Below are 15,805 nucleotides of genomic sequence, written 5' to 3'. Positions count from 1 at the left end.
GAATCGCGCATCTACTTCTCGCGCGAGAATCTACTTCATCATCTTCTCCATGGCAGCCACGCGAATCACACATCGCAATCGCGATTGAGCCACGTTTAAGCAACCACAAAATCATCACAGACGACGAACCAATTCGCCAGTCACCGCTGTCCGCCACTTCGCAAGCCACAAGCAACCTCTGAAAAACGTGAAAACGAGAACACATAAATCACAACAATTAAACTCCCAAATCGTGAACCTCCTTCAGTTCGTTCATCTCTACGCCATTGATGAAGCTAACTTGCAAACAGAACAATCAAACCCCAAATCACAAAATCCCAAAATCGAGCAAGCAGAGAACATGAAATCTTCGCATCACATCTACACCAATAGTGAGAGGCCATTAACCCAAATTCTCAGTCCGAACCCTAACCCCAATATCACAACAGAACAAAGGGATAATAGGAATAATCCAATCCTCAAATTTGCAGTAGTTAGGGACCAACAAATTACCAATCCGATTCAACCCTTTTGAGCGTAGATACGCTCCAAGCAGAGAGAAATATCCTATAAATGTTGGTGCAAGGCACTTAATAAGATCTTCTTCAATGCCACCTGTAATTGTAACAACTACATCAACCTGCACATTGCAAAACACATACAAAAAATAGGAAATTTAATAACTTGACTTTAATTTACTATTTAACCATGATGGTGTGAGAAGCATTGAAGAATACCATTGCAAAGGCTTGAATTGGCCTTCGAACAAGGGCAAGTAACTCACCATGCAATGCTGAAGAAGAAACCGAACAATGTCTCTAACACTAGAGGAAATAAGATTAGAAGTGAAACCCAAAAACACTTTACAAGTCACAAATTTTCAATACTCCAAGTCCCTCTCATGGTCACTGCAATCCTCAGTCACAGCTTCATCAACTAGCCTCTAATCTAGCTTCAACCCAAATCAAAACTCAATACCTTAACATTCTCAGTCATAAAAGGAAAAGGGGAAGGAAGCTTCCTCCTTGCCCCGCGAATCAGAACGGAGGGACGAAGAAGAAACGCACCCTTGCCACGTCCCGCCGCGCCTCCGTCGGGCTCTCGTCGCCTTTGCCGTCAACCCGCGTATTTTAAAATTGAAAATGATATAAATATCCATGTAATAATCTCATATTGTGCCACGCCGTAATTAAAGGACACCTCAGCATGCCACATTGCAAGAAAATTAACATCGTCCACAGCAATTAACGGCAAGGACATTATTGACTCAATTTTACCAAAATAGGGACCCAATTGAGAACTTTCAAAATATGAGGACCCAATCGATACAAATCTTCATAAATAGGGACCTCCGAAGACATTAAACATTTTATTTAATATTAAAGTTATTTTTTCAACAATTAAACTTAACATTATTTCCAACTTAATGTTAATTAGAGTTTTATTTTTCAACAAGAATGTTATTTCTCTTATCAATATTTTTGGGATAATTATTTTTGTTGACATTGATTAATAATTCGTTCAAATTAAAAATACATACATATAAATAAATTTGTGTGAATGGGTGTGGGTGTGTGTGAGTGTATGTGAATACGTGTGTTAGGAGTGAGTGTGTTCTTGTGCATGTGTGTGGATGTGAGTGTGCGTGCGTGTAGGGTATATGTGTGTGTGTGTGCAGGTACATGTGTGTGTATAAGATAAGTTAAAGCTTTTAGCTCGCTTAACCTTAATAAGTTAATTAATCGTCCCATGTTATTTCTGTAGGCCAATGATAAACTAGGCCAAAATAGGCTAAACTAATATATCCTCAATTCTTTATGTATGTTCTTTATTATCCATGATTACATTAAATAAAAGAACACAATAAGGTGAGGACAATCTATGAAGGTTATAGTCGACATTCTTCTATTTATCTTTGTGATCGCATACGAACTTTATACGATTCTTACACCTCTTTTCCTTGCGGCACCTATCACACCTTATGTGGTGAAGTGCCCGAATATTGTGTTAATGTCCCTTCGTAGGGTCCATTTTCCCTTGTGTCCGAACTCTGGCGACATTGAGTCAGTGTTGATTGAGTGGAATCTCATTTTCTTCTTAGGGGTAAGCTTTGTGTTGGCTCTTATCCTCTCGATCATTTATGTCATTTTGGACAAAATAATTTAGGTAACTAACTTGAATTAGTTCCTTAATATTGTCTTTAAGGGCCAACACTCCTCAGTGTTGTGTTCGAAGTTTCAATGGTATTGGTAGTGCAAACTTTGGTCTACGCTTGGAGGTGTTGGTGTGCATCTAAACAATGATAGGAGAATTCACGCTTAGGGCTTCTTTTAATATCCTTGCCTTATCAGCATTCATGGGAGTGTAACTAAAAAATCACAAGCCTATTTGGATGGGGGACTACTAAACAACTTGTTTTAGTGGGCTTCTTCTTGATCTATATCTTGTTTCTCACTTGACTTTAAACCTTTTTTTATTCCTATAGTTGCATGAATTTGGGTGCATGTTGTCGTAACTCATCTAGGCCTACAATCAACTTCTTAAACAAGTTGTCTATGAAAGGTTCAGATCTTAAGGGCGTGACCATATGATGCATGGCTACATTTGGGTTGAGACCCTTTATATTAAGGGCCACTTTACTAAATATTTCCATAAACGACCTGAGCGACTTAATACGTTTCTATTTTATGTTAATCAAAGATATAGATGTCAAGTGGTGTGGTCAACTTGTTGTTAACTACGCCCCAAACTTGGTGACTACTGTGTCAAACCAGTTTATGGAGAGCGGTGATAATTGCATGAACCAACTTAGTGTCGCTCCCTTCAACGATGTGGGAAAGACTCGACAAAGTATCACATCCTTTGAGGTTAACATGTTATATATATATATATATGTGTGTGTGTGTGTGTGTGTGTGTGTGTGTGTGTGTGTGTATGTGTGTTTATATTCACATGCTAAATCGAGTTAGTGGTACCATCGTATCTTTCTAGCGTTGACATCTTCCATCCGCTTGGGAGGGGGACACCTAGTATACCTTCAATGAATGGATGTCGATGTACAAGACTCCCATAGGTCCTATTAAATGTTGATAACCGTGGGTTGAAGTGAAGGTGGCTCTCAGCTTTGGTTTGAGGCATGGTGTAGTGGAACCTAGTGGGTTTATGCTCCCCGCTTGTCTAGACACGGTCAATTTGGCCCTCCTCAACTATCCTTCTAAGGTGCATGTTCTTCGCCTATAAGGCCTCTATTTCCTCAGCATTCTTCCTCTTCAGTGTCTCAAACTCCTTCCTTAACTCCCACATCATGTCTAGGTGGGTTGGTTATTTGGTTGTCCCACTTCCAGCTAGGCTACCTCCGTTCCTCTTACCATGTTCCTCGTCGTCACCATGTGGTCTTGTTAGGTATTCCATGAGTCCTACATAGAATGCCAAAATGTTCTTGCAAGACCTTGAAATTCCTAAGACCATTTGACACTACCTTTTTTAGATCCTAGTGTGTGGTCCTATAATGCAATTATACAATATCAACCTTTTCAATAGGTTTTTGGTCAATGTCGAAAGAGGGAAGGAAGGGAGAGATGAGTACTTGCCAAAAGTGCTCCCGTGATAAGTTAGTAAGGGTATTGTAGGAGTTTAAACAATACCAATTCACTAGAAGAATATAACCTTTTAACCATTACTTATTAAAGAGAGTTTGTGGGTCTTTATTGTAAAAGAAATCCAATCACTTATTAATCTCTTATTATTATTTTTCCTATGTTTAAAATAACTATAATCTAAGATTGGTCCGACTACAACACATATGCCACCGAGGTAGAGAAAATTGATTGTCATGTTTAGTCTAAATAGTGTCTAATTATAGTACAACTATCACCAAGATCTGGACATATTTATCTTATACTGAGATATAATTAATCACTTAACAATTCATTTTATATAAATTTATTTCAATATAACATTACATTTTGTTATTAATAAAAACCAGTCAGGTTATATTAATAATATATTTTATATAAATTTATTTCAATATAACATTACATTCCATTCTTAATAAAACTAGTAAAGTTCTATTAATAATTTTTAGGAAAATGTTTTTAACAACTTGTTTTGACAATTTTTTGACAACAACTTATGTGGTAGCTTTTATTGGTCTGTTTCAAATATACGGACCAATAAAAAAGTATAACGTAATTCATTGTTAAAATATTTGGATCCTAATTTTAAAATATAATATCTTTTATTATCACTCTTAATCATAACATGATTATTCTTTATTCTTTATTTGACTTCAAGCTAACCTATAAGTATCTTTTCATAGCCAAATATTGTTTATTGAACTTTTCTGTTTTTTTAATAACCAATTCTTCCTTACATTCGGAGGTATTTATATATAAAGAAAAAAAAAATGATTTAGATTACTTATAGACTATATTTTCGAAAGAAGATCAATACAAAATGAGTCGAGTTAAGTTTAAGAGATATAAAAATAGCTATAAAACTATTTATAAAAAAATAAAGAAGATATTTGCTAGGTTGTAATAAATATATTTTTTATAACCTTTATATGTTATTATTTATCCCCTTTAATACCTAACTTCTATTTTATCTTATGTTGTCTATATTGTAGTCAATGCAGAATGCATTATTGTTTTGCATTAGATGCATCACGAGTCGAATTTAAAATTATATTACATACATTTCATAAATTGAATTCCTTTACTAATTACTCTATTTGCATATCTTTTTTCCATTTGGAATATGTAAAAATTGTATTGTCATCTCTTTAATAAATAAGTTATTTAAAAATTAATTTAATTTTTAGAAAAGTAATAATTTATTTGTTTAAAATGTTCAATAAAAATAATATTTTTTTCTATTATAACATAAAAGTGATTTGATAAAAATATTAGAAGCTAATGTTACTTAAAATAACAAGTAAAAAAGGCCACAAGTTAATAAATTTGTTAACAAAAAAAAATAATCAAATCAAAGAAATTCTTTTAGTAAGAAATTAAAAAATTATACATGAAAAAAAATCTTACGTATAAATTATAAACTCTAAATAAAAATAAATTTGCATTTGCAATTCAACATTCATATTAAATTTTAGGGTTAAATATGTTTTTAGTCCCTAAACTATTGACCGTTTCTGGTTTTCGTCCCTATTTCAAAGTAAGGTACAATTTGGTCCTCATTCTTTTCGAAACGTTCGTTTTAGTCCTCGAAAACTAAACAACTGTTTGAAAATTTGGTCCTCATTTAGCAACAAATGAGGACTAAAACCAAAGTTTCAAGGACTAAAACGAACATTTCGAAAAGAATGAGGACCAAATTGTACCTTACTTTGAAAGAGGGACGAAAACCAGAAACGACCAATAGTTTAGGGACTAAAAACGTATTTAACCCTAAATTTTACAATCACTTATCATAATTTTAAATTGGTTATATAATTGACATTTAACTTACAACTAAAATGGAATAATTTTTTTTAGTATTTTAAAAATATCTAAAAGTTCATGTTTAATCATTTCATAAAATACTATTTAATTAAGAGAGAAAACTGAGTTTTAAAAGTTTTAAATAAATACAAAAACATGATTTAGCAATTATAACTTAATAAAGTTGTTCAAATATAAATATAAATATAAATAATTTGTACAGAAGTGTATTATTTATACAATTAATATAAAACTGTTTCAGTCAATTGAATATAAAGAGTCCCTATTCCTACGAGCCACGTCTCATGTGCCCACTTCTTATTAGTTTAATCAGAAAAATCACACCATGTTTTCATAAGCCAAAACTCAAAAAATTAAGAGTGTTTAAGTTTTGGAAGTTGAGAATTATTGCTTTGATAGGGTTGATAGCAAAAGAAGCTACCCTCTCTCCTTACAAACACTGGACGCCGCAGCTTTGTAGTTTTGATCTAAGCATTCTCTGCACTTCAATTTAACAATGTCTATAACCCATAATCTCACCACTTCACTCTCTTCTACTTCTTCTGCTTTCTTAGCACCCTCTTCTTTCAATTCTAGGTATTTTTACTTGCACTTGTCCCCTTCCTTTTTGTGACTTTTGCTTGAAAAGATAAATAAAATTGGATCCTCCTACCCACAAAAGGATTTTTTTGCTGGGTTGATTCAAAATTGCATCTTTCTTCACTTTACTGTTGAAAGTGTTGAGTTTTATTTATGGGATTCCTTTGGCTGCTGCAGGGGACATGTTTCATTGCCTGTGAAGAGCGTGGGCATTTGCAAATGCATTGCGACACCCGAGGCTGAGACTGGTACCTTGAAAACTTCTCTTTTCTATTTGGAAATGGAAAATGATGTATGGATATGGCCATGCTAGATGATACTTACTGAGAGAAAGAGAGCTATGGAACAATGATTGGTGTTAAGGGAGAAATCATGATGTGGAAATGTGCACATATTTTCCCTTAAATTTTTTGGTTATTCTTGTGATTAACCAATGCTATAATGGGGTGCATACCTCTGCTTAGTGGTTCATTTTTTACAATGTTTTGGTTGACAAGTTTATGAAATCAAATTCTTGATGGTCATTTCCTGGCATTTAGTTTTATAGTAATGTCTACGTTAGGGTTGTTAAATAGTTTTGAAAAGGGCATACTAGCTGGTGTGTTGACTAAATATTAAAGATACGATTGAGTGAGATATCATTTATATGTCTTCCTTTTTTCACTTTGAAGGCTACAAGACAAGGGTCACTCGCAATCCAAATTTGGGAAAACTTCAAGCTGGGTATCTATTTCCTGAGGTATGCAATGCTACTAGACCTTTCTTGTTTTGTTATAGTTCTCCTTTCTGGTTTTGTTATAGTTCTTCCTCAGATATGTCATTTGATGGTCTGATGGACAGAGGAATAAGGATAGGATTGAAATGTACATTATAGAAAGAAATTTAAGAATAACCATAGTTAGCTGTGACAGATAACGATTATGGGGCTGAGAGTTTTGTAAAGTCTGTATATAATATTTTCCCTTGGGGATGCTGGCATAGGAAGGATTGTAGTAATGTAAACAGGAATGCCGTGTGAAAGGAAGATTTGTTCCTTTTTAAACAATTGTTGAACAATATTAATTGAGGTTTATTCGATGGAAAAAGAGTTCTACCTATGCTTTTTGGGAATTATTCTGTTTTTTTTTATCAAGGCGCGTATCAAGTTGGGTTCGACCTGCTGGATCCCCACTGAGGGATCAGTATGGAAAGTCGTGTCACTGGTTTGGAAAGATGGGTCAGTGAACAAGGAAAGGTTGTGGCAGAAATGAAGAAAAATCTATACATTGTTAAGGACAATATGCCGAATATGAAAGAAATCAAAGAACTCCTTTAGGAATTCAAGAAAGGAGAGAAATCCTCAGAAGGAGGGGCAAACTTAGTCTACAATGATGATAATGGAGAGGAAAGATCAATGCATGGCAACAAATTTGAAGAAGAGGGGAGAGACGCTAAGGCCCTGGACAAAGAGGGTGGAACTTCCCATCTTTGAAGGAAATGATCCTTTGGGGTGGATAGCATGTGTTGAGATTTATTTTGAAGTGCAGAATGTAAATCGTGAGGAAAAATTGCATTTGGCTCTTATCAGCGGAAGGGAATGCAAATCACTTGTTTAAATTTTGGCGCCAGAAAATTGCATGTATGAACTGATATTAAAAAATTTTCTTGCAATTTGAAGCTTGGATTTCATCAAATCTACATGTATGAACCCAATATTCAGAAATTTGTCTTTCGAAGGGGCATTATGAATCTTACTCATGCATTCGATTTAACAAACGCTCCATCCACATTGAATGGGCCATGAACACCATAATGTAGTCATATCTTCGAAGGTTTGTCTTAGTCTTTTTCATATGACATCTTGACTTACAGTAAAATGTGGGAAGATCATTTGGCATAATTAAGATAGGTTTTAATGACATTCCAACAGCATCGGTTATATGCTAATTGAAAAAAATGTGAATTGGAAAAGCTACAAATCCAGTCTCTCACAAGGGACTGGAAATGGATCCCGGAAAGATATCTGCCATCCTTCAATGGCCTATTCCAAAAACTATAAAGGCTTTAAGGTGGGTTTTAGGTTTTATGCACTACTATTGAATGTTTTGCATACAATTATGGGAAGATAGCAAGACCTTTGACACAATTGCTTAAGAAAGTGAATTTGGCTATGCAGCAACTTAAAAGTGCAACTATCACAACTCTAGCGTTGTCACTGCCAGATTCCATCACAGCTGTAGCTTCTTGGAGAATTCAAGGAGAGAAATCCTCATAAGGAGGGAAAAACTTGGTCCATAATGATGATATAGGAGAGGAAAGATCGGTGCATGGCAAAAATTTGAAGAAGTGGGGTAGAGGTGTTGAGGCCTTGGACAAAGAGGGTAGAACTTCCCACCTTTGAAGGAAGTGATCCTTTGGTGTGAAGTGCATGTATTGATTTTTTTTTTTCAACTCTAGAATGTAAATAACGAGGAATAATTGTATGTGGATCTTATCAACGTGGAAGGCAATGCAAATCATGAGTTTAAGTTTTGGTGCTAGAAAACCAAAAATCCATCTTGGGAGGATTTTACAATTGCTCTAAGTAGAAGATTTGGAGGTCAGGCTTTGAAAAATCAGTAGCAATACGCCAATATGAAAAGGTTGAAGACTACATCAAAGAATTTAGACTATTGGTTGTTAGAATTCCAATTGAGTTCTAAGTCCCACATTTGGTAGAAATGAGAAAGTAGAGCACCATATAAGGATGAAGATCCATTAACCCATTACCTTAAGGTTTTAGATTGAGAGTCAATTCTTTATGTGGTTGTGCTCAGTCTCATTGGTGTTGTATCTCCCTAGTGAACCCCTCCATTAATAAACCTAACAAGTGGTATCGTAGCCAGGTTAGGCTCAGATGAGTACAATGGTCCTTGTATCGAAAGTAACCTAACAAGTGGTATCAGAACCAGGTTAGGCTTAGATGAGTACAAAGGTCCCTGTATCGAAAGTATTTCTGGCAAAATGTTCTAGGTAAGCGTGTCAAGATGAATGGCGGTACGATAATGTGGAAGGGACTCACTCTTGAAAGGGGAGATTGTTAGAATTCCAAGTGTGAGTCTAAGTCCCACATTGAGTAGAAATGAAAAAGTAGAACACCATATAAGGATGAAGACCCATTAACCTATTGCCTTAAGGTTTTTGGTTGAGAGTGGTATCAATTGCTTATGTAGTTGGGCTTAGGTCTCATTAGTGTTGTGTCTCTCCAGTGAATCTCGTCCCTTAATAAACCTAACATTGGTGTCACAAGTCCCTCCAACACCAGAAGATCAATTGTTGGAGTATTTCCAATATTTGAAACTAGATTCACCCACAAGATCCAATGGAAATTGCTCGAGATGTGGAAGATGCTATGCAAGAATCACCCACAAGATCCAATGGAAATTGCTCGAGATGTGGAAGATGCTATGCAAGAATCAAGAATCATGACAGTAGGTGGATCATGTTGTAGCAATACCTTAAACTTTCGATATAATGGAGGGAGTGGGGTTGTATCATGGATTGAGACCTTGAAAAACACTAGTAATTCACAAGGGGAAAATGGTATGGGCAACACAACGAGGATGAGAATGCAAGTCATCTCACAAGGATCAAGAATTGGGGGAATGGAACCACATGATTGAAAAACAGAGGAATTTGAAACTTGCCATATGTAGAGTATGTGAGGAGAAGAAAAGAAGGAAGATGTTTTCACTATAGAGGGGCATATAGCTTAGGATATCATTGCCCAGAAAAAGAATTTGAGAGTTATCATCTTGGCTGAAGATGAGGAATTTAGGGACTTCATGGATGAAAAATCAAATGAGGTTAGGGAGTATTTGGAGAAAAAATTAGGAGGATTTTGATCACGAATTTCATTGTATATCTTTTCTACAAGAGGTATGATCCCACACTATGAGGCTGCAAGGAAGAGTTAAGGGAAGACTCATTTTGATCCTGATTGATAGTGGAGCAAGTCACAGCTTCATTTTGACAAGTTTGGTGCAATCACTTGGCTTGTAATTTGAAATCACGCCACCCTACAACGTGAGATTGGGAGATGTCAAACACAAGGGTGTTGCAGGGATGTGGAAGTGCAATTGGAAAGATTCAAGGTCTAGAGACATTTTTTTTCTTTGAATTAGGAGGGGTGTATCTGATCTTAAATGTAACATTGCTAGGAAAGTTAGGCGAAGTCAAGGTAAATTGGAGAACTCTAACTATGAATTTCAGTGATCATGGCTCACTGGTTAAGATTATGGGCAACCCAACTTTGGCTAAATCTCTTGTAACCCCACAAGCTTTGAAGAAAGAAACAAAAATTGAGGTTGTTTCAATCATATGGGGAATGAAGAATGCCGAGCTGGAGTCTGGAGATGAAAGGACGAATCACCTTAATGAGAAACAACATAGAGAGTTGGGAAAGATTCTAAAAGCTTGTAAGGGAGTTTTCTGTGAACCTAAAGTGTTGCCACCTCATAGGATTAATCTCCCTTGTGTCTAAAACACACATAGGATAATATATTTATAATGAAGAATGATACAAGTATATATGGCAACCAAACATAAATGTGGTAAATAGAAGATATTGTTAAAAAACAATATCAACAATATCTACCAATATCAAACAATATAAAAAATCTGTTTTCCTAATTGACATAAAACATAATATATCTAACAAAGATGAAAGAATGCATTTCATTTATAGGGAAATAACAAGTTATTGAGTATATTAATGATAACTTTTGAACATTTTCTACTGCATTTTTCATAATCAACCTCCTCTTTTTTCTTTTCTCTCTAAAAGTCAAGTCATTTCTATTTCATAAGAATTGATGTTCTTTTGGGGACACGCATGTTACGCTAACAATAGATCCCCTTTGTCAACATCCAATAATATAATTTTTGAAGGAAAGACTGATTTTGTGAAATGAGTTGTCGTAGCAGTATTTTGCTCTTGAAATTTACACTGTTTGCTTATTTTCATTATTGTGTTTTATTTGTATAGAATTATGTAATGATTAATGAATTTTGTCTCTCTCTCTCTCTCTCTCTCTCACACACACACACACACACACACACAGTTAAACTTTGAGATTAATTCTCTAAACAGTGTAAACTATGTTTCTTCCTTTCATGTCACTGACCACAGATTGCTAGGAGAAGGTCTGCACACTTGCTGAAGTACCCTGATGCTAAAGTTATAAGCCTTGGAATTGGTGACACTACTGAACCTATTCCTGAAGTCATAACTGATGCAATGTCGAAGGTAAAACTTTGGTGTGAACAAGTTGATATATCTTTAATGCTAGCACATTCGACAATGAACACTTTTTTTTATAGTAATTATCATTTTCCCCTTTTGAGGTTGGAGCTCTATGATTAACGATGAATTTTGTCTGTAGTACCATGTGTCAGTTTTTTAAGTAGCTTTAATTTCGTCATCTTTATAATTCCTTTCATGTCTAATTGCATTTGTTTCAGTTTATCTTTTCTATATCATAAGTAATATTTTGTAGGTATATATATTTTTTAATCTTAGAAGTGTTAATTATGCATAATACTTTACTAAATTAAATAATGCCCGCGCTTCACCTATTTCCATTTAAATACTTGAAAATGTTGTAATTTTCCTTTTTGTTCAGAGATCACAAGCATTATCAACTATTCAAGGATATAGTGGGTATGGTGCGGAACAAGGTGAAAAGGTATGTTGCTTTGACATCTTCAGGAGGTCTTTTCCATTTTCCATTTTGGGTCCTTCCTCCCAATTCGTCAAATTGAAGGCCAGTTATACAGTTTTCCACCCTTGTAAATGGTTTCTAGACCTACATGTCTATTTTTTTGAGTTTAGTTTACTGTATGGTATCAATTCTGCATGCGGATTCCTTTCTTTTCTTGGTCCTTGAAATATTTAAGGAAGACAACTTGATATTTTCATCTCATGTGTGCCTGTTCAGCACTATATCTTCAAGAAATTTTACTGGAAGAAGTCATGCCTTGAGCCTTGTAATAAATTTGGGTCAGAAATTTGGCCATATTGGCTCATGTTTTTTAGGATGGGTGGTTATAAACTTGTTTTTCATTTAATCATTCATTATTTTATGTTTTTTTTTTTAATTTATATATTATCTTTGAAAATTCTGAGAATTGGGATGACAGGAAAACCCATTCTTTGTGATTATATATAAAATGTTTTCTTTGTAATGAGGGCTGTGAGGTCACTAAATTCATTGCTTGCAATTGGTGTTAGTGTTTACCCTTGGGGGAATTTGGTTGGATAAAGACATCTCTAATCTATGCAGCCATTAAGAAGTGCAATTGCTTCAACATTTTACAGCGATCTTGGCATAGAAGAGGATGATATATTTGTGTCAGATGGAGCAAAGTGTGATATATCTCGTCTCCAGGTTCATTTATCTTTTTCTTTTTAATTTAAATATATTTTGTGCCTATCTTGCTCTTACCGGAACTACTTATTCTGATTCAATTTAAAAATTCTCCTATGTGGGGAGTAGGGTGTGGATTGCATGTTAATTGGGCATCTTCTACAATCAGTAACTAAAATTTTCTTTTATTTTCATTTTTTTGACAGATTGTCTTCGGGTCAAATGTAAAAATGGCTGTACAAGACCCTTCATACCCGGTAATTCATATTTATGTTGTTGGTTACAATTATTGTCTCGTCAGGTGCTTAGCTCTCTCGTTTATGCTTCAATATGCAAGAAATGGTCACTTGGGTTTTGTTCCTATTGTTACATCTCTTTGTTTTACTAGGTCAGATGCTGACTGAGTTTAGCTTATGCATTTCCATCTTTGCTCTATTATGAAGAATCAACAAGTTTCTTCATTTTTCTCGTCAAATAGGAGGACTGGGAACAATGATTTTTTTATTTTTTTTTTCAAGAAATGCTTTTCAATGAAGTTACCAAACCTTGACTGAGAAGTTTGTCTATTACTTAAGCAAAAAGGGCACTTGGAACATAAAAACACCAATTAATGTCTTTGATTAATGTTTCATCTTTGATTCATATTTTCCTTCATTATGAAATTATTAACATATATAATTATCTATCTTATTATATTGGACATTGTTGTCGCTCTATCTGATGTTGGTAGCTAGTTCTTTGACAGTTCGCTGGAATGAAGATTGTAACTATGGCTTTTGCTGCAAACAAATTTTAGAAGAGCAAGAATAGCCTTTACGCTACTGCATATCTAAATAATTATGAATATTATACGCTTATGAGAGCTTTTGACTTTTTATTCTTTTTCTGTTGGAATATTTTATTGTTACTTCATTTTTACAAGTTACAACAAATAATTACAGGGAATTGGTGTATTGTTTATGTGGGCTTATTTATTATTAGCCATGTTTGGTAACTGATTATGTTTGAGAAATGTTTTTTTTTTTTTTCAAAATCCTCTTTCAAGAAGCTATATAATCAACTGTGTTGAAACTTTGGTTGAAAAAGGTTTGTAGACATTCAGTTTACTATCTGGAATTATGCAACACTATATTGAATTCTTTTGGAAATGAATTAGATGTAAATGATGAATGAAATAATATATAGAAAATTGGGAAGTGATGAAACACCAGTTTTATTCTGTTCATATTTCTAGCTCTTTCTCTTGTTTCTGTTCTCTGTAAATAGTGGAACTTTTATTTGCAGGCCTATGTAGACTCAAGTGTAATTATGGGCCAGACTGGCCTCTACCAGAAGGATGTTGAGAAGTTTGGAAACATTGAATACATGAGGTGTAGTCCGGAAAATGGTTTCTTCCCTGATTTATCTTCAATTTCTCGACCAGACATAATCTTTTTCTGTTCGCCAAACAATCCTACTGGTGCTGCTGCAACAAGGGAACAACTGACCCAACTTGTTCAGTTTGCTAAGGACAACGGTAGTATAGTAATCCATGATTCAGCTTATGCAATGTATATTTCTGGTGACAACCCACGTTCCATCTTTGAAATTCCTGGAGCCAAGGAGGTCAGTCTGTCACTGATAATTTGATCTTTAAAGACTGGTATCTATGTTTACTCTTTAACAATGATTATGATCTGTGGAATGCATATGGTGGGTTCTTGATTAGAAATTAATTGCCACCATAACATGACATGAATATTTGTATCAGGTGCTAGATCCTAAGATTCACATCCTGTCCGAATAGCATTTTACTCCAAGTTTATTTTGCCACAAGTCTCATGCCTTCTAGATTTGGTTCTTGCAATAGTTTTTTACTTCATGAAAATGTCATGTTTTACGTACGAGATTTATCTAAATGATGAATCTTTTTACTTGCACTGTGGTATATGTTGGAGGCCTTGATTGCTCATTCCCTACAATATTGTTACAGTTCTATTTAGATTTCATCTCGATAAACACTTACAAAAGAAGAAAATACCATAAATGTGTATTTGCTTCTGCAAATGATTTCTACTTTTGTCTATGATACAAACTATATCTTGGATGATAACTATTTGATATGCCAAGAGGATTGCTGGTCAAGGTTTTTTATATGGCAAAAAATTTGTAAATCAACAAATAGTCTTCTTTTGATGTCTCGTTGAATAATAATATCCATAACATCTTACTGACAATTGCAGGTTGCCATTGAGACGTCATCATTTAGCAAGTATGCTGGATTCACAGGAGTCCGATTAGGTTGGACTGTGATTCCAAAGGAGTTGCTGTTTTCTGATGGATTTCCTGTTGCCAGGGACTTCAACCGTATTGTATGCACTTGTTTCAATGGTGCATCAAATATTTCCCAGGCAGGTGGTCTGGCTTGCCTTTCACCAGAAGGTCTTAAGGTCAGTTATTTTGTTTTCCTACTAAATTTCTATAACAGACAAAATTTCTGTAAATTATTGTTTGAAAGGATCTGTCTTCATCTTCCTACTATTATGTCATTCTCAAACATTAATCTTCACCAACTTTTTGAGCTACTAACTTTATTACTAGCCTTTGTTGAGGTATGCAATTTGTGGTATTCTTTAAAGAAGTTCCATAATGGACTTAGCTTTTGGATGTGAATGCAGGCTATGGGAGAAGTTATTGGATTCTACAAAGAAAATACGAACATAATTGTGGAGACATTTGATTCTCTTGGATTCAAAGTGTATGGAGGAAAAGATGCACCATATGTGTGGGTTCATTTCCCTGGCAGAAGCTCATGGGATGTATTTGGTGAGATTCTTGAGAAGACTCATGTGGTTACAACTCCTGGTAGTGGTTTTGGACCTGGTGGTGAAGGTTTTGTCAGGGTTAGTGCCTTTGGTCACAGGGAAAATGTCTTGGAGGCATGCAGAAGGTTCAAGCAGCTATACAAGTGAATTTATAATATCTCTTTTGCTTTTATAACTTGTAATCTCTTGGACTCAACCTAGTTCTCTCTTTAAATAACTGTTTTTCCTTTGAATTTAGATTAAGATGTAAGACAGTGTTTCGCTATTTTGTTACTGTTTTTTCTATCTTTCACTAGCACTTATTTTGGAAGGTGTTAGACTTCTCTTTCTATGAAAGATCTCAAACAAAACCATTTTTATCTATTATCATTACAATAGTAAATCAAATTCTGACATGATTTTCCAATTAAAAAAAAAGCAACTAAAATTGTGGAGTGTTTTAATTTTTCAAAAATTATTTAATAAATTTTATGCCAAGTATTAAACCAAGTTAAATCAATAATTAATATGTATTTTCATTATTATTAAATTTATGAATTTATTTATGTACATTGTGTTGTATTTTTAATTTGAATTTGTTGGTTCTTATCTTAATGAA

At 34.5% G+C, this 15,805-nt stretch overlaps 1 protein-coding gene across 1 annotated transcript; it reads left to right on the top strand.

Moving 5' to 3' along the window:
• Nucleotides 1-5,764: 5,764 nt before the first annotated feature.
• Nucleotides 5,765-15,497, top strand: LOC108323484 (LL-diaminopimelate aminotransferase, chloroplastic). Its single transcript, XM_017555961.2, has 10 exons — nt 5,765-6,014; nt 6,195-6,265; nt 6,689-6,756; nt 11,167-11,283; nt 11,660-11,722; nt 12,320-12,424; nt 12,610-12,660; nt 13,688-14,008; nt 14,626-14,832; nt 15,061-15,497. Exons 1-10 carry the CDS (start codon nt 5,935-5,937, stop codon nt 15,352-15,354), a joined length of 1,377 nt encoding a protein of 458 aa, XP_017411450.1. The 5' UTR covers nt 5,765-5,934; the 3' UTR covers nt 15,355-15,497.
• The last annotated feature ends 308 nt before the right edge of the window (nt 15,498-15,805 follow it).

The sequence above is a fragment of the Vigna angularis genome, chromosome 1 (assembly GCF_016808095.1).
Source record: "Vigna angularis cultivar LongXiaoDou No.4 chromosome 1, ASM1680809v1, whole genome shotgun sequence".
NCBI classification, from domain to species: Eukaryota; Viridiplantae; Streptophyta; class Magnoliopsida; order Fabales; family Fabaceae; genus Vigna; species Vigna angularis.
The sequence above is the reverse complement of the archived record's forward strand: the minus strand, read 5'-3'. Positions and strand labels throughout refer to the sequence as shown.